General features: G+C 38.5%; 1 protein-coding gene across 4 annotated transcripts in view; it reads right to left on the reverse strand.

The window, feature by feature from the left end:
• erbb4a (erb-b2 receptor tyrosine kinase 4a) overlaps nt 1-25,175 on the reverse strand; it is a 201,640-nt gene that overhangs the window by 63,321 nt on the left and 113,144 nt on the right. For all 4 annotated transcript variants that reach the window (XR_009271269.1, XR_009271268.1, XM_058775155.1 and 1 more), the window contains one exon: nt 19,373-19,559. Coding sequence is in view for 2 of the 4 variants with exons in the window: in XM_058775155.1 (XP_058631138.1) it covers nt 19,373-19,559 (187 nt within the window). In the remaining 2 variants the exon portion in view is untranslated. The remainder of the gene's footprint in view (nt 1-19,372; nt 19,560-25,175) is intronic.

The raw sequence follows: 25,175 nt of genomic DNA on the forward strand, positions 1-25,175 counted from the left end.
CAAGGCATAATAGTTCAGTTTAATTGTTTATTCAACAACTGTTCCAAACCAATTTGGCAACAAAAATCATTATCATGTACAGGGCCAGATTTACTGTACCACATATTGTGACATAGGCAAAATACATTTTTGCTGTCAGCCAGAAACCTCCTATTGGTAGTTGGTATTGCGGCTTTATTGTATACAGATAAATTTATATAAATGGTAACACTTCACAATAAGGTTCATTAGTTTAACATTAATCAACTAGTGTAGTTAACATGAACTAAGAATGAACAATACTTCTGCAGCATTTATTAATGTTAATTTCAACATTTACTAATGCATTATTACAGTTTTTCTCAGTCGCTTTGGTGCATTTCTTAGATCAGAAATGAAATTCTCAAAACTACTTGTTCAACCTCCACATCATTAGGGTTGGGTACCGAAACCCGGTACCAATATGGCACCGGTACCTATGTAAAGGGTATGTACTAGAACCGAATCAGAACGCAGATTTCGGTGCCTCATTTCGGTGCCATGCCTGAGCGATCGATTGAAATATTTGTCCTTTGTTTCTCCAAAACGAACGTAAGAAGCATCATCACCGGCACCTCATGTGAAAAATAATTTACCGACTGAGAAAATGCACGTGAACTCAAGTCCAAAGCTCTAATAATACAAGTCCAACAAATCTTTGTAGTAACGCGAGCGTGCTGTTTTCACATTCCGCCTTAAAAGCACAACTCTGGAAATGAAAGCATCCGAGGAACGCGTGAATGCAGAAATTACACTTGCTCTGATGGCAGCAGGTAACCTTCCATTAACTAGCTAAGCTAAACATTCTTAAATTAAAATGCCTAAAGCTAAAATTCTCTTGTATTCATGTTTTTAAACCTGTTGTCCAACAAAAGAGAGCATTACCTTTTTAGTCCACAACACCAGTTAAATGCTTCCTTTTGTGATCTGATGTAGCTTCTTGTCACAGAATGAGGCAGAAAATGACCCATAGGCTACTAATACATCGATTGGCAATGGATTATAAATATACTTAATTGTATGGAAATACCAGAGATGGCTTGAATAACACAGATAAACTATACATTGTTGTAGTCGAGTGTTTATTGTATTTGTTTCATCATTCAAAACGTTTATATCTTGTTTACTCAGTTACATCCATAGCAATGCATTTGTCCATATTGGGGATTTCCTGGAGCTTCATGAGTTCCGCTACTTCTGTGACTGGATATGTGGATTTTTTGTGCAAGGGCGCCCTCTGGCATCCAGTATGAATGAAAAAGACATCATGTGTTTAGTGCTAATGGCCAATCCAATTATTAATTGGTCATTTTTATTTAATTTTTATTATTTTTAAGTATCGGTTCAGGCACCATTTAGGCACCGGTACCGTTTTAAAAGTATTGATTTGGCACCGGTATCGAAAAAAACCCAAATGATACCCAACCCTACACATCATCTAGTCACTTGTGCACATCATAAAAGCAGTTTCTCATTCTTTTGAACAAGTTGCAGTTGCTACATTCATGCAATCGATTATGTACATTTGTCTGTACTTTCCTACATTATCAGTTACTAATGTCATGTTGCTCAAAATGTATTATATAGTTCTCTGTGAAATAGTCTTACCCATCAAAACATCTAGTCATTAGTTCATCGTATAAGTCATTAAATGCAAAATGGTTGATATAGTTGTCATAAACTGTCAAGTATATTTTATACACATTTCTATTAGTCTTTTCATAAATTTGCCATGGATTGTGCAGGTGAATCTTGACTTTCACTAATTAAGAAAATGTAGATCAACCAATGATAAATCAGTTCTCTGAAATTCCTCATACAGCGCAGCATGCAAAAGCAAAGCTCTGTCTGTTTTTGCCTTTCTAATTTTGTATTTTATTATTTATTATTATTAATTGTATTATTTATTTATATTAATTTTGTATATATGTTCATTGACATAAATACACTAAACAAAATTATAAACGCAACACTTTTGTTTTTGCCCCCATTTTTCATGAGCTGAACTCAAAGATCTAAGACTTTCTATGTACACAAAAGGCCTGTTTCTTTCAAATATTATTCACAAATCTGTCTAAATCTGTGTTAGTGAGCACTTCTCCTTTGCCGAGATAATCCATCCACCTCACATGTATGGCATATCAAGATGCTGATTAGACAGCATGATTATTGCACAGGTGTGCCTTAGGCTGGCCACAATAAAAGGCCACTCTAAAATGTGCAGTTTTATGACACAGCACAATGTCACAAATGTCGCAAATTTTGAGGGAGCATGCAATTGGCATGCTGACTGCAGAAATGTCCACCAGAGCTGTTGCCCGTGAATTGAATGTTCATTTCTCTACCATAAGCCGTCTCCAAACGCGTTTCAGAGAATTTGGCAGTACATCCAATCTGCCTCACAACTGCAGACCACGTGTAACCACACCAGCCCAGGACCTCCACATTTAGCATCTTCACTTCCAAGATTGTCTGAGACCAGCCACCTGGACAGCTGCTGCAACAATCGGTTTGCATAACCAAAGAATTTCTGCACAAACTGTCAGAAACCGTCTCAGGGAAGCTCATCTGCATGCTCGTCGTCCTCATCGGGGTATCCACCTGACTGCAGTTCGTCGTCGTAACCGACTTGAGTGGGCAAATGCTCACATTCGATGGCGTCTGGCGCTTTGGAGAGGTGTTCTCTTCACGGATGAATCCCGGTTTTCACTGTACAAGGCAGATGGCAGACAGCGTGTATGCGTCGTGTGGGTGAGCGGTTTGCTGATGTCAACGTTGTGGATCGAGTGGCCCATGGTGGCGGTGGGGTTATGGTATGGGTAGGCGTATGTTATGGACAACGTTTTATTGATGGCATTTTGAATGCACAGAGATACCATGACAAGATACTGAGGCCCATTGTTGTGCCATTCATTTACAACCATCACCTCATGTTGCAGCTGATAATGATAATGCACGGCCCCATGTTGCAAGGATCTGTACACAATTCCTGGAAGCTGAAAACATCCCAGTTCTTGCATGGCCAGCATACTTACCGGACATGTCACCCACTGAGCATGTTTGGGATGCTCTGGATTGGCGTATACGACAGCGTGTTCCAGTTCCAATATCCAGCAACTTCACACAGCCATTGAAGAGGAATGGACCAACATTCCACAGACCACAATCAACAACCTGATCAGCTCTATGCGAAGGAGATGTGTTGCAATGCGTGAGGCAAATGGTGGTCACACCAGATACTGACTGGTTTTTTGTGTACATAGAAAAAAAGTCTTAGATCTTTGAGTTCAGCTCATGAAAAATGGGGGCAAAAACAAAAGTGTTGCGTTTATAATTTTGTTCAGTGTACTTAGGCTACTTTTGAGAGATGAACTAAATATTTTGAATAAGTTACAGGCTTTTGCAGGTAACCTATTGTGTGGTGCTGTTTGTAGAACAACATTTCTCTGTTTTGAGAAATGCACATGCTTTGCAAATATTACAGATGATTTGAGAAATGCACCAAAGTGACTGAGAAAAACTGTAAAATCAAAAGTTGTGTTTGTTAACATTAGTTAATGCACTGTGAACTAACATGAACTACCAATGGACGACTGTATTTTCATTAACTAACATTAACAAAGATTAATAAATACTGTACATGTATAGTTCATTGTATGCTCATGTTAGTTAATACATTAGCTAACATTAATGAAAACTTATTGTATAGTGTTACCATACAGATGTATAGGCCTGGCTACATTTATTTGCATTGTTACATGTGTCATATTATTAACATTTCACCAAAATCAAGTTTAAGCTTTTGACCAGCCAATGTTTTTTCCCATCCTTAACGCCACATCAAAGGCAGTACGGGCATCGCATTTACATTTTCATGAACTTGCAGGTCATACAGTTTTCTGTCGCTATGTGGGTGCTCAGTTTTTTTTCTGTTATTTGGCCAAAGTATCATATTGTAAAAGATTCAGTGCTTCGTACAAGCTATTTGGCTGTTACTTGACAACAAATGCTAGACTGCGACACTCTTCTCCGGTCCTCAAATACAATATATATATATATATATATATATATATATATATATATATATATATATTAGCCTTTATAAATATAGTGTTTTTTGAGTAAAGAAAATGCTATACTTATTCAATCAACAGCTCTTTATTTACCTTCAGACAGCAAACAAGCTGAGATGCTCTAAACTACACGCCGTACTTCACGAGAGAGGCGGGAAGAATAATGAGGTTTGACTGACAGTTTGAGGAGCCAATGACTTTATGAGCTTTAGTGGCGGTGGCGTCACGTTTACTGATCCAGGATCAGTGATCCGTAGCAGTTATATTTCCGATTGAGCTTGAGCTTCAGAATGCTTTGGATAATGTAATGTTAGCTTTTGCTGACGCTACCGCGCTACTTGATCAAAAAAATAGTTTCGCTACTGAAAAGCTATTTGATTCAGAAAGCAGCTACGCTACCACCACACTACTGAGAAATGTAGTTAAACTAGTAGCGTCACTACTTGTAGCGACGCTACTGCCCATCACTGTCGTAGGCAATGCAAATGGCATCCACAATCCACCGACTGAGGGTCTGCTTAGAAGCAGGCAGACCCCTCTTAGGGGGACCACAGCATACCAGCAGTTGGTCCGCCCCTCTCCACAGGGCAGCTCTGTGGATGTATGTGTCCAGTGTTCGCACCGGAAACATACAGTTAAGCTTCTGCTGGTCAAGCTCCCTGAAGGGAGGAGGACAGGAGGCCTGGAGTACGACAGGGCGTAGAGGAGGGGACCTTAGGGACATACCCCACTCGAGGGTAGAGGAAAGCTTTGGCCAGACCGGGTGCAAGTCGAGATAGGAAGGGGCCACTGAGAGGGCCTGTAGATCCCCAACTCTCTTAAGAGAAGATATTGCCAGAAGAAAGGTACTCTTCAACGTGAGATGGTGATCAGAAATCTCCTCAATAGGTTTGAATGGAGGCTTACAGTGAGCTTCTAACACCATAGACAGGTCCCAGGGGAACTCGAGATCGTACTGGAGGTCTCAGCCTCAGCACATCACAGAGGAAATGTGTAACTAGGGAGTGTTTACCCACTGACTGGCCACCGAGAGGAGCGTGGTAGACCGATAAAGCCACCACGCAGACCTTCAGGGTGGAGTGGGTTAACCCTGCGGAGAAACGGGCCTGCAATAACTCCAGAACTGTACCAATCAGGCAGTTGACTGGGTCGAGCTGGCGGTCTCCACACCATGAAGTGAAAAGCTTCCACTTCAGGGCGTACACTTTCCTCGTAGAGGGAGCTCTGGATTGGAGGATGGTCTCAACAGCCTCGGTTGAGAGACCGGAAGCTATGAGCTGTGCCCCCTCAGCGGCCACACCCATAGCTTCCACAGCTCCGGGCGAGGGTGGACGATAGTGCCCCCCGCCTGTGAGAGGAGACCTCTCCTGACGGGAATCTCCCATGGAGAGCCATTGAGGAGAGAAATCAGGTCCGAGAACCATACTCTGCCCGGCCAGAACGGAGCTACTAGCAGCAGACGGACCCCGTTCCAGCGCACTCTCGCCAGAACTTCCAGGAGCAGAGCGATTGGGTGAAGGCGTAAAGACGAAGCCTCTGCCAAGTCTGTACCATAGCATCCAGCCCCAGTGGAGCTGGATGAGTCAGAGAGAACCAGAGGGGACATTGCAATGTCTCCTGAGTCGCAAAGAGGTCCACCTGAGCCTGGCCAAACACTCTCCATATCTGCTTCACCACCTCGGGGTGAAGCATCCATTCCCCGGGCCTCGGCCCCTGTCTCGACAGGACATCTGCTCCCACATTGAGATACCCAGAAATGTAGATGGCTCTCAGCGAAAGGAGTCTGTCCTGGGACCACACAGACCTCCCTGGTGGTTGATGTAAGAGATCACCGCTGTGTTGTCAATGTGTGGCGATTTCTTAGGTCTGGGAGAAAGTGTTTCAGTGCTCGAAACACGGCCAGCATCTCCAGGCAGTTGATGTGCCACTTGAGATAGCGGCCGCTCCACAGTCTGCGGGCAGGGTGACCGCTCCCCAACCGATGAGGGACGCATCCGTCGCTAGCGTTACGCGGCAACAAGGAGCTCCCAGCACCGGGCTTTGAGACAAGAACCAAGGTTGTCTCTACATGTCTAAGGCACGTAGGCATCGCCACGTGACTTTGATCATGCGAAGCGGGTTTCCCCTCGGGGAGAACCCCTTGGTCTTGAGCCACCACTGTAGGGGTCTCATGCACAGCAGGCCAATAGGTATCACGTTGGATGCAGCTGCCATCAGACCACTGCTTGACAGTGAGTGACAGTGAGTGCCTTCTCTCACTCTCTTGACTGACGTGAGGATCGTAGCAGGGGACATACTTGCCTGCATCGTGGTCGAATCCCACACCACGCCCAGATAAGTGGTTCTCTGTACTCAAGAAAGCACACTTTTCTTGGCATTTAGTCTTAACCCCAGCTCTTTCATGTGGGCAAGAACGACATCTCGATGTCGAATCACCAACTGCTTCGACTGAGCTAGAATCAACCAATCGTCGATATAGTTTAGTATGCGGATGCCCTGGAGTCGCAGAGGAGCCAGAGCAGCATCCACACATTTTGTGAAAGTGCAGGGCCGAAAGGAAGAACCCGGTATTGGTATGCTTTGCCCCCGAAAGCAAACCTCATCTTGAACTTCAGTTGCATGACTGAGCGGTTCAAATGACACAGATCTAAAATGGGACGCAACCCTCCATCCTTCTTTGGAACTATGATGTACCGGCTGTAGAACCCGGACTGTCTTTCGTGAGGAGGGACCACCTCGATGGCCTCCTTCCTCAAGAGAGTGTCTACTTCCTGTTCCATGACCAGAGCCTGCTCGGGGCCCACCAGTGTGGGAATCACCCCGCTGAAGGGGCGGCGGCAGAGCACCTAACTGAATGCGATAGCCTCTTTCTACAGTGCGCAGGACCCATTGAGACACATTTGGCAGTAGCTTCCATGCTGCCAAATAGTCTACTAAGGGAACCAGTCTCTCGAGACTGGCCTCTGGTGTACTTAGAGCTGCTAGCTCGGTGCCCTGAAGCGGAGGACCAGCAGGAGACGACCGAACTGCTGCTCTAGAGACCACCAAAGGGGTGGCGAGCCTCTCAGCTCTGCTACGTTTCCGGGTGGAAGTAACTGAGAGAAGCGCTCACTGGAGACCACTGCACCCTGGAACTCTGGCAGGGTTGGCAAGCTGATCTTCTGAGGGCAATGCGGAGAGACGGACACTGTGTAATGCAGTGTTACCCCACTCTTCCCCAGAGGGGCCTGCCCTCATAAGCCCTGGGCCATGCCTTTCAGGGCTTCTTGGTCGAAGACTTCTTAGACTGAAGGACGGTCCACAGATCCGGCTTAGCCTTTGAAGCCCCCGACCGAGAGCGCTTGCCACCTCTGTCCCGATGCGGGGGAGCGCGAGTGGCGACGCTCTGTTTTTGTGCCTCTCTATATGAGTGAGTGGCGGGGACGAAGAGGCGAGCCGAAAAGGGTCTAGCACACGAACCTCAGTATGGAGATCGGGGAAGAACCGCAGGCTCCAACGTGGAGGTGGTGGCTTAGTTCGCAAGAAAGCGTTCGTCAAAGTTTGCTTCTCTGCGGTTCGGCCTGTTTCTCGGTGGGCCAATCGATATTCAACTTAGCCACAGCATGAGCAACCACCTCCACTAGCTCCTCATATTGGGGCGATTGAGGGTGCGAATCCTCATTGACGCTCACCACATCAACCTCCTCGGAGGATGACAGGTGAAGCGTCGAGCTGCATCCCCGGAGGGAAGAAACCGCCGAGCAGGCTTCTGATCCCAGAGAGCGGCTGCTGGATCTGGCGGGTGAGGAAGAAGATAGGGACTCGCCCATCTCCATTCCCTCCACCAGATCCACCTGCGAACCCCATGAGTGCAGCCGCTGCTGCGCCTCAGCGGAAGCAGGACCAGCACCGTGGGGAACGCTGGCGAAGGCTACCTCGCAAAAGAGAGCCTTCCAGGAGCGAAGTGCACGCAGTGAGAGGTCACTGCTCTCGCGCAAGTGCTTGGTCTTTCCTGGACTTTTAGATATAGTGGAGCTTATTCTGAGTGATTGTGACTGGACAGACAACACCAAATAAGACTCACAGCAGAGAATTCGACAGACACACATAGATTAGCGGTTGCTGAATGACAAAAAGCTGACGCCGGTTCCACCGCATGTGCTTTTAAGCTTCGTGGTCGATTACATCCCCCGCCCATGATGTCTCGCCCATCCAGTGGACAGATTACACACGTGTTCAGAGTGCGGTCATGCTGAAGGGGTTCCCATAGCGTTCTCCAACGCAGCTCGAGTTCCTGAAGGGGAAACTACTTTGTATTAAAAAAAATGAAGCATCACAATTGTTTTAAACATTTAGTAGTAATGTACTACTTAAACATTTAGTTGTGTAAAGTGTTTAAAAAATTGAAACTGAAATTCAATTACAATTTATGTCTGCCCAAAAGTTATGTACAGATTATACACAGATCTAGCAACTCATTGTCAACCTGGTATTTCACAAATACAACTCCTAGTTTCCGGAAAGACTGGCACATCCCTAATCCCTGAAGCCTATCAGATTGGAAATGCCACTCTTCAACTAGCTCTTGCCATTTTTGTGTGCAGTACGCATTAGAAAGTCTGTTAACGGGCAGTGGGTGGCCACATAAGACTTGCTCATTCAATTATAAGAACGTAGAGGTGATTATTTACAACAGAAAAGAACAAAGGTGACCTTAACAAATCTCAAGCACCCAAATGACCTGAAATAATGGCAGTCTATTGCAATTACCACTTCCCTTAACAAACACAAATTGCTGATGCCAAAAATGCCTAATATTAACAGACTTCACATTATTTCATGAATTTCTTGCAATTATGTTTGACATTAAATGCTCTGACTGCACTCCACAGGGACGATGAGTTAAATAGTTAATGGTGGAGCTTTGCATTGGACATGAAAAGAACAAGGAAGGCCGCTGAGAGAAGGAACACCCAGAACGCAATTTGCCACCAGAATTGAGTCAGGAGATCTCTTTATATCCCCACCACAGGAAGTCCTCAGAGAGCCATTTTAATCACATTCAGCTGCAATGAACGGCCTTTGTTTTTTGAGAGATTCAGAGGCAAACCAATTATTACCCACAAAGCGCTCTTCCTGTCCCCACTTTATTCTTGACTGATGGTTGGAAAAACAGAATTTGCTGACATAATTTCATATTCAAGAAGTAATGCTATTACAATAGCTTTGGAAATGAAATCAAAGTACTTATAACTATCATTCTTTAGGGTGAGGGGTGACAGCTTTAGAAAGATAATCTACTGTATGTCCGCGTCTTATTTCGGCTAGGCACAGTATAGCTATGCTAAGACAGCAGCTAAAGACAAAAATAGTGGCTGTTCATGGTACAATGTTTGATTAAAATGGGAACAAAAATGTTAATGCCACACTCACGCATTTTCCTTTCTCTTCAATCAATCAGTGATCAATCACTGTTATAATTCTACCCAACTAGTTAGACAGTTCACTCAAAAATAAACTACAAGATTTGCATGTACACTATCTAGATTTCAGATTACTTTCCAAATATTACAATCTTACAATAAATAAATAATCAAAATGCCATAACTGGATCTTCCGGTGAAACAACAGATTTTTATTTTATTTTTCCTGGTGATGTATGCAGGCTTCTTCAGTCATTTGTGACCCTGGACCACAAAACCAGTTATAAGTGTCATTTTTTTTTCGAAACTGAGATGTCTACATCATCTGAAAGCTGAATAAATAAACTTTCCATTGATTGTATGGTTTGTTATGATAGGATCATATTTGGCCGAGATACGGCTATTTGAAAATATGGAATCTGAGGGTGCAAAAAAATCAAAATATTGAGAAAATCACATTTAAAGTTGTCCAGATGAAGTTCTTGGCTATGTATATTACTGATCAAAAATTAAGCTTTGATATATTTGCTGTAGTAAATTCACTAAATGTCTTCATGAAATGAAATATCTTCATCTTTACTTAATGTCCTAATGATTTTTGGCATAAAATAAAAATGGATAATTTTGACCCACACACTGTATTTTTGGCTATTGATACAAACATACCCCAGCGACTTAAGACTGTTTTTGTGGTCCAGGGTCACATTTAGTCTTCATCTCTTCAAATTAACATTTACCTGCCTCCATTTTTGAGTGCAACACCCGCATCTCAAAATCCGATCATCAACCAGTGCATGGAACCAAGTGTCCACACTATTTTTCTTTCTTTTTATATAACACATTACACTTGGATGTACATCAAAATACATAAGAAAAGACCTGTCGCTACTTATGTTTCATTGCAACTTTAACCAAGCTATTTCCTTAATAAGGTTCCTCTTTTGGAAGTCAGCATGATTATGACGCTCACAACACACTTTGCACAGCATAAAGTTACAGTTAACTGCACTTCATAAGTGACCTTGAAAACAAAAGAACAACTTAAAAAATCTGAGCAGCAGCTCTTCAGTGCAAAACATGTTCACAAAAGCATTGAAACTCGTCTGCAAGATTGTTATCTAGAGAGTCTGCAAAGAAGCTGAACAATACAGGGGCCCAGCTGGATCAAACACATCCACACAATGAAGGCTCAGCCTTGGGTTCATGGACAGAAGCTCAGAAGCAAGAAAGAATTTACTAACTGATCATCCAAGGTTGTGTGGAGGAGAGCAGAGGACTGGACATGCTAGCCCGAGAGGCTCTGTGGGGGTGGGTGGCGAGCATGCTTCACATCAAGGCTATTGCATTAATACACTGCCGGGGATGTGCACAAGCATACATATGAGGGCACAAAGTGTTAGTTTGCATGGAGATTTGTCTAAAATAATGAATAAATTAGACAAGGTGGAATTGTGGAGTCAGCAAACATGGCTTAGACTCAATGGAAAAGCTTTAGGGAATAACTTAACAGGATTCAACATACTGTAAAATTGACAAAAAAAAATGTATATACATATATGTATGTATGTATATATATATATATATATATATATATATATATATACACAGTATATATTGAAAATCATCAAATGAATACAAAAAAATGCAATAAAGTGGTACATTTGCATTCACATTTTCAGTATCTACATTTCAGACTGGTTTCCCAGTCATACTGTATTTCATCAGAATAAAAATTCAGAGTAGGTATAAATAATTGTGATAATTGTTAAACCCAACCAAAATCAACTCGCAAACCTTCAGGAAACTATTTCAATTTAACGATTTTAGGAAAGTAAATACAGCTGTTTTCATTGGAATAGAATTTAAGATTTTTGTTTTTTTCTTAAAGGAAAAATGACTGTTCATAGAGGAACAGTTCATTGAAAATCTATTTGGTGGGATTTTCATAAGAAAGTACAGGTTTCATGACTTTTTTTTTTTTTTTTTTTCCTCAGTAAATGACACCTTGAAATGATACTGGGGTTTTACAATTATTATTTACAACCTGAATTCCGGAAATGTTGCGACGTTTTTTAAAAATTTGAATTAAATGAAAACCAAAAGACTTTCAAATCACATGAGCCAATATTTTGTTCACAATAGAACATAGAGAACATAACAAATGTTTAAACAGAGAAATTTGAAACTTTTATCCACTAAATGAGTTTTTATCCACTCATTTTAAATTCGATGCCTGATACAGGTCTCAAAAAAGTTGGCACAGGGGAAACAAAGATTCAGATGTTAGAAAATCTAGAAACTAATTAAAGCTGAAGTCCGTAACTTTTTTTAGGATAAAAATGATCTGAAATCAATATTTGAGCAAGTACATAACCAGCCAATGTTCAAAACTATCGCTTTACTTTAGCCTGATTCACAACAGTTAGCTTATAATAATGTTTTCTAATTTGAGTGGTATGGGTAGGTTTTCGCATGGAACTGCGTCATTACTGTCACGGTGAACACAGTGGGGAGGAACGAGGAACATGGAGACATAGAATAACTTAAATAAACAGTCTTTAATCCAAACCTGCAAGACAAGGCAGGGCTGAGGCACACAGGAACACAAGGAATGTAACGAGTAGACAAGACGAAAAGGAACTAAACAGGCAAGAACTAAATAGACAGGATAATTAAGCACACACAGCTAAACAGAATCATAATCAAACTAAACAAGGACAGGAAAAAGACCATATAAGGACACAAGAGGGCGGGAAACACACGACACAGGACTGACAATTACGTCACGTCTGTAAATATAAAGAAGTTATCCCGGCTAGTATGCTATCACATGTGAGGATCCTGCAGGTGGCGCATCGTTTATAGCCTTTTCTCACAGCAGCTGGAATAATTAAATGTATCATTTTGATGGTGGATTGTAATCTAGAATGTGCTTCTCATTACATATAGCCTAAGATTATACAATATTTGTATTTTACAGAAAACCAGTTTGAAGGGAGAATAATTTGCTTTTTGGGTTAAAAGAATTTCTTAATATGAAATTCGAATGGCATGACAATTAGATATTAGACTGTACAGAAATTTAAATCTACATGCTAACACACACTATACTCATAGTCACACAATGCTGATGTTGTTAACATTAATAATTTGAGAATAAAGTATAACAATAATAATACTTTGCATGGTGTGATGTGATATGAGCTAACTGATCTTTTCATTAAATCACCATTGGTAGCGCGATTTATGGGAATGCTTTTTTCCTCAGCTGGTCAGAACAAACATGGCAGACTTGTTACTTACTTGTTCAAATTGCAATACGGTGAAAATTCTTATTTGGGTCATATATTCCAAGACATAGGCTAGAATCTGTGATTGCGAAGTACAGTAAACATCCACACCGGTGCGGTGACTGACAGCCACACATTCACCTCAAAACATTAGATTCATCCGCGCTGGAGCCATGCCAACTCACAACCCACGCAAGCAAGATAATTCTGCAAGCAGCTTGCAATTCCAGGTTTTCAAACAGATGACAACAAAGAGGCAAAATTTACGGACTGCAGCTTTAAGTTAACTGACATCAGGTCTGTAACATGATTAGATATAAAAGGGATGTCTTAGAGAGGCAGAGTCTCGCAGAAGTAAAGATGGGCAGAGGCTCTCCAATCTGTGAAAGAATGCGTAAAAAGATTATGGAATACTTTAAAAACATTCCTCAATGTCAAATTGCAAAGGCTTTGCAAATCTCATCATCTACAGTGCATAACATCATCAAAAGATTCAGAGAAACTGGAGAAATCTCTGTGCGTAAGGGACAAGGCCGAAGACCTTTGTTGTATGCCCGTGGTCTTCGGGCCCTCAAACAGCACTGCATCACTCATCGGCATGATTCTGTCATTGACATTACTAAATGGGCCCAGGAATACTTACAGAAACCACTGTGGGTAAACACAATCTGCCGTGCCATCTGCAGATGCCAACTAAAGCTCTATCATGCAAAAAGGAAGCAATATGTGAACGTGGTCCAGAAGCGCCGTTGTGTCCTGTGGGCCAAGGCTCATTTAAAATGGACTGCTTCAAATTGGAAAATTGTTCGATGGTCAGACGAGTCCAAATTTGACATTCTTGTTGGAAATTACGGACGCTGTGTCCTCCATGTTAAAGAGGAGGGAGACCTTCCAACGTGTTATGAGTGTTCAGTTCAAAAGCCAGCATCTCCGATGGTATGGGGGTGCATAAGTGCATACGGTATTGGCAGCTTACATGTTTTGGAAGGCATTATAAATTCTGAATGATATATAAAGGTTTTAGAGCAACATATGCTCCCCTCCAGATGACGTGTATTTCATCAAGACAATGCAAAACCACATACTGCAGCTATTACAACAGCATGGCTTCATAGTAGAATAGCCGGGTGCTGAATTGGCCTGCCTGCAGTCCAGATCTTTCACCTATAGAGAACATTTGGCGCATCATTAAACAAAAAATACATCAAAGACAACCACAAACTCTTCAGCAGCTGGAAACCTATATCAGGCAAGAATGGGACCAAACACCAAAACTCCACAAACTCATAACCTCGATACCCAGACGCCTTCAAACTGTTTTGAAAAGAAGACGAGATGCTACACCATGGTAAACACGCCCCCGTCCCAACTATTTTGAGACCTAGAGCAGGCATCAAATTTGAATTGAGCTCATTTTGTGCATAAAATTGTACAATTTCTCAGTTTAAACATTTGTTATGTTATCTATGTTCTATTGTGAATATAGTGCCAATATTGACTCATGTGATTTGAAAGTCTTTTAGTTTTTGCATTAAAAGGACAGTTGCATGTTTTCATATGGCAATGTTTCATAAGAAAAAAAATGTCTATTGGAAAAGCATGCATTGTACATACTGGAACAGTGTTGTAATCTCTGCTGCATTGACAGTACTTTATTGTAATAGTGGCCTCTAATGCAGCTAAATAAGACAAAAAAACATAAGCAAATAAATCAGATATATACGGAAATGTTTTCAATCTTAGATGAACAAATCATTTGAGTAATGATTTTTAATTTGTATGCATACTGCATAATGGTCTAATTGCTTTGCATGGTGCACACTGAGACTTCTTGGCTTGTTGCTGGAGTGTAATTCAAGACCGGATTTATTAGAGAATTCACTGTCTATGAACAACAGACTTCTTTCATGAGTTTGTGTAATGTAAGCCTTGATTTCCAAGAAACTGAACAAGTACTTGAAAGTATTGCACATGATTTTGAATTTTTCTTATTCAATAACCTTTGGCCACATGCGGTGAAAGATGAAGAAATATTTACATACAAGGATCTGCCTACTCAATTACTGAACTCTTTCCTGACAACACGCAGCAAGAAATTCTATCATCTGAGATTCGAAAAGGTTGATGAAACCGCCCTTCGTGTAGCTGCTGGTTATAGAGGTCATCTATGAGGACATAGTCAAAAAAAGAAGAAAATTTGATCGAAGGACCACAGAAAATAAAGTTATAGCCATTATTGTATCATAAGTTGCTTATTAAAGCTATTGATCATGCTGCAGAGCCGTGTAGAGGAACCATGAGAGGGGGGCACATGGCTGTAATCAAAGGAGCCATTCATCATCAATGTGCTGAATATCTCAAGGGGCTGAAGAACAACTTTAATCTCTTAAAACTCATATTGAAAATTGCAGAAACGTGGCTACCGTTGCCTCGAGAATCAGACTTTACCAGCAATGCTGCAGGAATAGATAAATTAAATCCTAAAAAATGATTCAAAGACTTTAGTGAGGAATTCAAAAGACGACTGTTACCTCAAATGTGCAGCTCTTGCTATCACTCAACCCAACCAACCTTTGCTGCATTTTCTTGCTTACAATAGGGGTTATGATATACAGCACTGTCTTTTATGAAGGGCTCTGCTGCGGTATCATAAATAGTGTGCAACTTTGCTACACTGGGCTGGAACATTGTGTTTGCAAGCTTTTAGGTGCAGAATAAAAGTTATTCTGATTATAGTGCACATGTATACTGTGGTTGTAAACAGTCAAGTAATTTAAATGAATCCTCCACTTATTCATTAGGATGTAACGACAGCATCATTGGCAAATAAATAATATAGACTTGTCCTTCATATTGTAAAAATGAGCAAAAATAGTGGTTAAAGTAATGCACTTAAAGTCTGCAGTAAGACATTCTGGAGGTTTTCAAAGCAGAAATGTGTGGTTTATATATTAAAATGATTGGATTAATTCTATATATATATATATATATATATATATATGTTTTTTTGTTTGTTTTTGTTTTTATTTGTAAATCAAAACATTTGAAGGTTATCAAGTTTGTTGTCTTTTCATGGACATGACAGGATTTTATTAAATATAACTTTGCATATAGTTAAAAAGGTAATATTATTCATATGTTTAAAGACGTTCATTCTTTCGAATCAGTGTGCACTTGCATTTTTATCTTAGTGCTGTATCTATGCTCCTTAGACTTCCATTGCAAAAACATTACTGTTTTTTTTTTTTTTTGAAAATCAAAGTCAAAATAACTCCTTTCAAAATAACTTTCCATTCTGCAACTCTCCAGTTCTTTCTTGAATCAAAGAACATGTGCCAAAGAACACTATGCCAATTTTTAACTGACTAAACTCTTAAATGGTTTTCTGGTTATATCTGCTCAAATTAGGTTGGTTTGTTGGCTGGTTTTAGCGGGGCTTTGATGACTTTTCTGCTGGTTGCCCAGCTAAGCCAACAAAACACCAGCTTAGCCAGGTGATCAGGAGCAGGTTTTAAACCCCCAAAGTTCACCCAAAAATCAAAATGATGTCATCATTTACACACCCCTGTGTTGTTCCAAAGCCATAAAACTTTAGTTTATCATCAAAATTAAGTTTTATGCTTTTTTTTTGTTTGTTTGTTTTTTTGTTTTAATGAAACCTGAGAGGTTTCTGTGCCTCTACTGAAAATCCATGCAACCAAAAGTTTGATGATCCAAAAAGGTCATAAATTTGTTGTAAAACTAATTTATGTGAATCAAGCGGTTTAATCCAAGTCTTGAATTCACTCTGAAAAGAGATGATCACTTAATATGGTTACATCATTTTAATTTTTTGGGTGAACTACTCCTTTAAATCAGAAATGCGAGGAGAAAACATGAACTACACACTGACATACATTAACAGAATGTTCATTTTTGAGTGAACTATCCCTTTAAGACTGAAAAAATGTTTTGTGGCAGTTAAACTGTGTGGATTCTTGAATGTTGAAGTACTCAAAGACAAGCTCTGTAACCTCATACCCCAGTCACTCAAAGACGCCACTGACACCTCATCACAATCAAGAGAGTAGCAATAAAAGGAAAAAAATATCTTTGAAGACACTAAGAGAAGAAGACAAGAAGGCAGCGGCGTACCCAGACTGTCAGTGCTCTATTTATCTCTACACCAAGATATTGTTTAATCAGCCATTAAAGTGCTAAAGCCGTATTTGAGATTAATAATAAATGATTACCCAAGATGCCAACTGGGCATGTTGGTGGTTGTCTTAACTTTCTTTCCCTCACATACTGTGACCCTGTACCACCTGCCGGACTCCTCTGGGCTTCTATTGGCCGTCCATGAGTCATCAGAAGTCAGACAAGCATTATCACGCCTCTGGCTGTTTTGCTGTGAGGTGCCACCGACTTCTTCTACTTGTCTATTGGTTGTTTGACTCCTTGATCTGTTTCTGTTTCCCTCCATATATTTTTGCATCCCAACAGGGATCTGGAAATATTGTTCTAAGATGAGTTTCTATATTGCATGGTATGAGATGTAAAAGAAAATCACCCTATGAGGCAACCAAGCAAGGCTGGAGAGAGAAAAAAAGAAGCTAGATGTCATCTGTAAAACATGCTCAAATGAAACACAATACACTGATAAGACAAAATGCAGTCACATAATGAAGAGTGGCTAATTTGTAAGAGAGACATCTTGTGATGTACATGATTATCATAGCCGCCGCTCTGCACAGCATGAAAGATATTATTAGTGCCAATCTTATCAGGCATGTGTTCAAATACACAAGTCCCTGCTATGCTAATTTAGACTAAGAGCACAACATTCACAGACCTCAGTCAGACATTAAAAGAGTACAAACATAGATTTTAGTATACAGGTGCTGGTCATATAATTAGAATATCATCAAAAGGTTGATTTATTTCACTAATTCCATTCAAAAAGTGAAACTTGTATATTATATTCATTCATTACACACAGACTGATATATTTCAAATGTTTATTTCTTTTAATCTTTGATGATTAGAGCTTACAGCTCATGAAAGTCAAAAATCAGTATCTCAAAATATTAGAATATTACTTAAGACCAATACAAAGAAAGGATTTTTAGAAATCTTGGCCAACTGAAAAGTATGAAAATGAAAAGTATGAGCATGTACAGCACTCAATACTTAGTTGGGGCTCCTTTTGCCTGAATAACTGCAGCAATGCGGCGTGGCATGGAGTCGATCAGTCTGTGGCACTGCTCAGGTGTTATGAGAGCCCAGGTTGCTCTGATAGTGGCCTTCAGCTCTTCTGCATTGTTGGGTCTGGTGTCTCTCAAGTGGTGACTCTTTATGCACTGACTCCAGCTTCAGTTCTCTCCTTGTGAAGCTCTCACAAGTGTTTGAATCGGCTTTGCTTGACTGTATTCTCAAGCTTGCGGTCATCCCTGTTGCTTGTGCACCTTTTCCTACCCAAATTCTTCCTTCCAGTCAACTTTGCATTTAATATGCTTTGATACAGCACTCTGTAAACAGCCACACCTTTCAGTAATGACCTTCTGTGACTTACCCTCTTTGTGGAGGGTGTCAATGTTCGTTTTCTGGATCATTGCCAAGTCACCAGTCTTCCCCATTATTGTGGTTTCAAAGAACAAGAGATACCCAGAATTTATACTGTAGGGATGGTCATTTATTCAAACTCAAATGTAAATATTCTAATATTTTGAGATACTGATTTTTGACTTTCATGAGCTGTAAGCTCTAATCATCAAAATTAAAAGAAATAAACATTTGAAATATATCAGTCTGTGTGTAATGAATGAATATAATAAACAAGTTTCACTTTTTGAATGGAATTAGTGAAATAAATCAACTTTTTTGATGATATTCTAATTATATGACCAGCACCTGTACTAACTAGCCATTTAGACAAACATTCTGCATTAACATTAGGCAAATTACAATATGGAAAATGAATTAACAGGTCTTAATGAACTTCTATCTAGAAATTGCATATACACTACTGTTCAAAGGTTTGATGTAATATATTGATTTAATCTATTTTAAAATGTATTTTAGTCTATTTTAAAACAACATTTAGTATTATCACCAGTGTTGAAACAGTTCTGCTTCTTAATATTTTTGTGTAAACTGATACATTTTTTTTTTTAGGATTCTTTGATGAATATAAAGTTTAAAAAAGTAATATAAATCATTTGTAACATTATACATGTATTTACAGCCACTTCTGATCAATTAAATGCATCCCTGCTGAATAAAAGTATGAATACTGTATTTTCAGGAAAAAAATATAGTCTTATTGACACCAACCTTAAATGGTAGTGTTGACTGTTAAATAAAATAAAATAAAAAAAAAAAAAAACATGCATTTTAAGATGAAATTTCAAGTTAAAAATGTTTAACTTTTAAAAACTCCTGCATTCTTTGCCATTCTGCAGCATTCGAGCAAATAAACTGTACCAAATATATAAAAATAAAAAAATGCACATTTCGGATGGATAGTTGTTTTGGGTAAATGTTGTCAGGGTAGAATCATATAGAACTTTTGAAGAAATAGGTTAGAATAGAAATAAATAACAGAATATACCTGTCAGGTTCTTGAGGCCGAGTTGTCTAAGGCCGAAGTAGCCATCCCGTCTGTAGTTGAGAAAGATGGCCAGGGCGTAGCGTCCTTCATACAGTTTAGTGCCTCGGATGATACGCAGGTTCTCCAGAGGAAGATAGTCGAACTGATTCAGAGCCACCAACACATAACCCGTCACCTCACGGATGGACTGCGGAGATACAAAGAAATTCACTAAACAAATGCATACTACAGTCTCAGGTGATTCCCATGAGCCATTTGCTTTAGGTAGTTCAAGGATGTAGCTTGTCCTTTAGTCAAGGCTTTACCAAAACTTCATCATCAAGTCTATTAGTCAATTCATCAGACAGCCTTGATATAATTTGAAGAGATAATGGCCCAAGAGAGCATTGGACCCTCCCTCTCCACACCCACATCAATCATGTTGACATCCAATCACGGTTTCATACTGCGTATCATTAGCAGGCACAGAGGACAGGTCTATTTCATGCAGAAGAAGTGAATGTGATATAGTTGTACTGATCGGACACACACACACTGGAACTATAGTCACGGAAATCCATCTGAAGAGCTGACCAAGCACACACCGACAGCTGTCACCTGCCAGTCAGGATCACTGGAAGTGCAGAGACACACTGCTAAAGATCATTGTGATGTCAAAATTCAGACAGGACTTCAAAGGCCATATGTATTGAATATATGTTTTTGAGGATTCTATGGAGGGATAAGCTCAAAGAAATCACATACGCATAACACTTACACAACCAATCACATATTTATTAAATGAAAGGAATAGTTCACCAAGAAAAAAAAATTGCTGATAGTTTACTCACACTTGGGCCGTCCAAGATGTAGACGAGTTTGTTTCTTCATCGAAACAGATTTGGAGAAATTTAGCATTAGATCACTTGCTCAACAATGGAACCTCTGCAGTGCCTTCAGAATGAGAGTCCAAACAGCTGATAAAGACATTGTAATAATCCACACCACTCCAGTCCATCAATTAATGTCCTGAAAGAATTTTTTTGAGACATTTTAACTTTAAGCTGCAGCTTCTGGCCATAGTGCGTGCCCATAATCCATAATAACGCTTCCTCCAAGAAAAAAATAAAATGTCCTTTGATGTCCTTTTACATCAAAGTCCACCAGCATATTTATTTAAAACTGTTTTGGACTGTTTTCACTTATAAATGTTGCATATTTGTCTCCTGTTTAAGACAATAACTTTTTCACTAAGGACTTGTATTTTAGCTTGAAACAATGGTTTGCCGTTAAAACGTCTTAATGATTAATGTGTTTCTTAAAAACACACAGCTTTTTACTTCACCAGACATTAATTGATGGACTGGAGTGGTGTGGATTACATTTGGATTATTGTAAGGGTTTAGCAGCTCGTTCTGACGGCACCCATTCACTGCAGAAGATCCACTGGTGAGCAAGTGATGGTACATTTCTCCAAATCTGTTCAAATTAAGAAACAAACTCATCCACATCTTGGATGGCCTGACGATAAGTAAAGTATTAGTAAATTTTCTTTTTTGGGTGAATGACACTTTATAGAGTAGATTTTTATATGTATTTTAAATTGTAAGGGATAATGGCACAATATTGTGGTTTGGTAACTTATACATTTAGAATTAATGGCTTGTCCACATTACTAACCCTAAGTATATGCATTATTAATAGTGAATCTGGCATTAGCAAATATCACTACTAAATCTGCAACCTTTGTTATTGTCATAGGCAGTATTTGTTACCTAGCAACAAAGCAAAAAAACTCCTCCAAAACCTTACACAGGCATTCAGGACTTGGGCAGAATTTCTAATTTGGTTCTAATTCATATTATTTAAATAAAGGATTACTTTGCTTTTCACAACCTTCTAAAAAAACACTGTTTACTTTGACACTAATTTGTTTCCTTGCCCTTTTGGTATTACAAATTCACTGGACCAGTGCTTTAGCGGCCAATAAATAATAAGAAGAAAAAGAAAATCTTTTTTTTTTTTGTTTTGTTTTTTAATAGACTTTCTTAAAAACACAGGCTAATTCAATTGCAATTACAGTTCTGCACCACAATTCATAATTGATTCGAGCTAATTTAGCAAGCAGTAAACAATAAACAATTTATTGCTAAATGAGGTTTAAGCTATTTAATATGCCTGTGAAGGTTTTGCTCTTTTAAACAGGAGCTTGGCGTAATTCTGAATAATGTCAGATCACAGTGAACCGCATGTTAACTAACACCTCTTTAGTTAAATGTTAAGTATAAACACAGCAGCTGCAAGTATTTTTAATACGGAAAATTAATTTTGGTGGGTCTACCTTGCATAGTCTTGTTTTCAAGGATAACAAAAACTCTTATGAATATTTACAAGAACCACAGTGAGACTAAAATTTGCAATATGAACTGTGGTAAATTTTCAAAAGGGAACCACAACAACAGAGGCAAAAACAACATTAATCAAAAGAAAAACAAAATATTGATAAGAGGTTTTGATGCTACCTTAAATCATACTGTACAACATACAGATTCTGCCTGGATTAAGGGTCATGTTCCTAAAACAGCATGTCAGTCATTGTAAATGTTTAAGATATATGTTTGAGAGATCTGGACATGCTCTGAGATCAGCTAAAAGGTATTCACTATTCTAATTGTTCCTTCTCACACTAAAATGACTTTATTCTGTCCATGTACTCCCAGGAGAAAAGTCACAAGAACGTATGCAATGCACAGTAAATGTTAATGCAGTGATCTATAAAGGACACACACACTCACACACACTATATGACCATATGAATACTGATATCACACAAGGCTGTCCAATATCATGCATCACACACGTAATTGCCATAAAAGAGCAATAACACTTTTTTTCCCTTTTTTTTTAAGTGTGGTCAGCATTATTATGTCTAGGAATGTGCACAAAACTATTTATTTTAAACTATTATATATATATATATATATATTTTTTTTTTTTTTTTTTTTTTTTAATATATTAAACAGATTATAATGTTTTTTAATAATTAATTATATACATGCATATTGATTGCATACAAATGTGTTTATTTTAGTATCAGTAAGGTACTATTATAGTTTTTGTTAATGTTTAATTTATTTAGATTTTAAATAAATCCTTTAGTCTTAGTGTATTTTTCATTTGTTTTGTTGTTTTTTAATAAGTAAATATAGAGTTTATTCATCTTTTTAGAATTTATTCATCTTTATTTCAGTTTATTTTATATTATATAAAAATTACTATAATAAACTGTTTAAAATGTCTTATTGTAATAGCTTTTTAAGCTCTTTAATCACTTTTTTCTCCTATAAGATTTAATAAATGATGTCAAACAAGTCTCTACCTTCCCAGCTACCCCATTAATTTTGTATAAAATTTCAGAATATTTCTCAACAATCTCTGAAACTGTGAACATAGATTTGTCAAGATATTTCACAAAACTCAGAAATTACAATATGAATATCTACTATTCACATTCACTTTATACCTCTACTTTGTCCACAATTATTTCATTTGGGCCTATAATTATGTTTAAGTATATTTAGGAGAAATATCAAAGACAAGACTGATATTTAAATGTAAGAGAACCACAGTCTTGCAAGCAACAAAAGAGCAAACTCTTTCACAGAAACTGTCAGTAAAGCATCTTCAGCAAACAATAAATATTTGGAGTTCTAATGACTTTATAATCTGCATTTCACTGTCTCGTTTCAAATACTTGATTGTCTTTGGTGAAAGCATGATGAAAGTTTGCTGACATCTTTATTGAGAGCATTTTTTTTCGAGTGAGATGGCAACAGAAGTAACAGGAGAATATTCAGAACAAACAAAACAAACTCCAGTTACAAGCGAGAAAGTGGCAGGAGATCATTTTCCGTGAGAAATGTGAGACGGCGAATGAGGAGGGTAGTTGACAGAACCCCGCAGTGAGAAGTGGGAAGAGTTTCAGGGTCACAATCATCCATTTTTAGATGACAGAATGTGGAGAAGGCGTCTTTACGAGCAGGCACGGTCTGTTCTGTATTCAAACTGAAGAAAAACACAATATAAATGTCATCCGTATTGTTAAATGCAATCTGTTTGTTCCACTCCATGTGGCAAGCTACATGACACTGCACATATTTGCCTGAAACTAGCTCTCACTGGCAAATATTAAAAATCCATAAAGGAAAACAATTTGGAGGGCTAAATTAAGCAGCATTGAAGACTCATTTTAATAACAATGCATGTTGTAAGCAAAGTTTGGTCTTCCATAACTCAAATAATGGGACTTCCTTTAGCGCTTGGTGTCTCAGACGATCATTACCTTCATTTGAATAGCAATCATGACTTTTACGAGTATCTTTAGAAACAACAGCAATCATTCAACCACTGGAGAAGAGAGCTGGCATATTGTGAATGATAAACCATAACTACATTTTGGAAAATAGCTATGAATCTAAATGCATTACACTGAATGTGATTCATAGAAGAACTCTTTTTTTTTTTAACCAAGAAATGGCTTTACTACATTGGCTCTGTGCTAAAATCAATCTGCAGGCAAGAAGCTTTCAGAAAAAGATTCTATGTAATTGATTTAGAATTAATTACACTTCAGCTTTGTCTATGCCAGGGTCAATATTGTCTAATATGACCGATTAAGATACACAGCTCAATCATCATTCATATGAATGCAGTGCATTCAATTATGGTCATTTTTATTGCACTTTTCGTGTAGCTGTAATAATTTTCAGGTCTATAATTGCTGTGAGGAATTAATTTACCCTCAGAGATCATTTCCTAACACTGGTGAATGTAATGATAACTTAGAAGTTATAATAAAATATAAAAATAAAAGGTATTTCAAATTATTAATACATTACAATAGAATACAAATACCGCTAAAATAACACTGGAATATAAGGAACAACTTCATTTTAAATCATAGCCTCAAAATAAATTTCTTCATTTTCTTCCTCTAACGTTCCTTTATGTGAGTGAAGTCTTCTTTAAAATCATACAACCAAAAATTCATTACATTTTACATGAGGGTTTTTCTCCCGAACAGGCTGCTTTAGCTGTAACTTTAAGAAATCTATATGCAAAACACTTGGTTCAAATGACAATTGAATTGTTAATTTAGCAAACTAATGTCAGCCTCCAATAATAATTAACCTCACTCAAACATTGTCAGTTTAAAATCATCTGCTAATCTTGCTGAGTCTCAAACTGCCACAAATCTTTAAAACACTCCTTTCCAAAGAAAATACAACTTTAACTTTCTTTGAATAATTGGTAACACTTTACAATAAGGTTCATTAGTTAACAACATTAGTAAACATGAACTAAGAATGAACAATACTTCTACAGCATTTATTAATCTTAGTTAATGTTAATTTCAGCATTTACTAATGCATTATTAAAATCACAAGTTGCATTTGTTAACATTAGTTAATGCACTGTGAACTAACATGAATAAACAATGAACAACTGTATTTTCATTAACTAACATGAACAAAGATTAATAAATAGTGTAATAAATGCATTGTTCATGTTAGTTAATACATTAACTAATGTTAACAAATGACACCTTATTGTAAAGTGTTACCGAATAATTTAGGAAGTCTTACAGTGATATTATTGACGTAATTACTGTACTATGCTTCACAAAAAATGGCTGATATAAAAGATGGAGCACTGTGGTAACACTGTCCGTTTCTCTCCTTGTGTTCGTAAACTGACATTTGATGCAGTCCTCAGACTCCTCACTAAAAAAGTTACGACAAGAAAGAAAGTTGAACATATGTCC

This window comes from Onychostoma macrolepis, chromosome 01, assembly GCF_012432095.1.
Source record: "Onychostoma macrolepis isolate SWU-2019 chromosome 01, ASM1243209v1, whole genome shotgun sequence".
In the NCBI taxonomy this organism is placed as follows: Eukaryota; Metazoa; Chordata; class Actinopteri; order Cypriniformes; family Cyprinidae; genus Onychostoma; species Onychostoma macrolepis.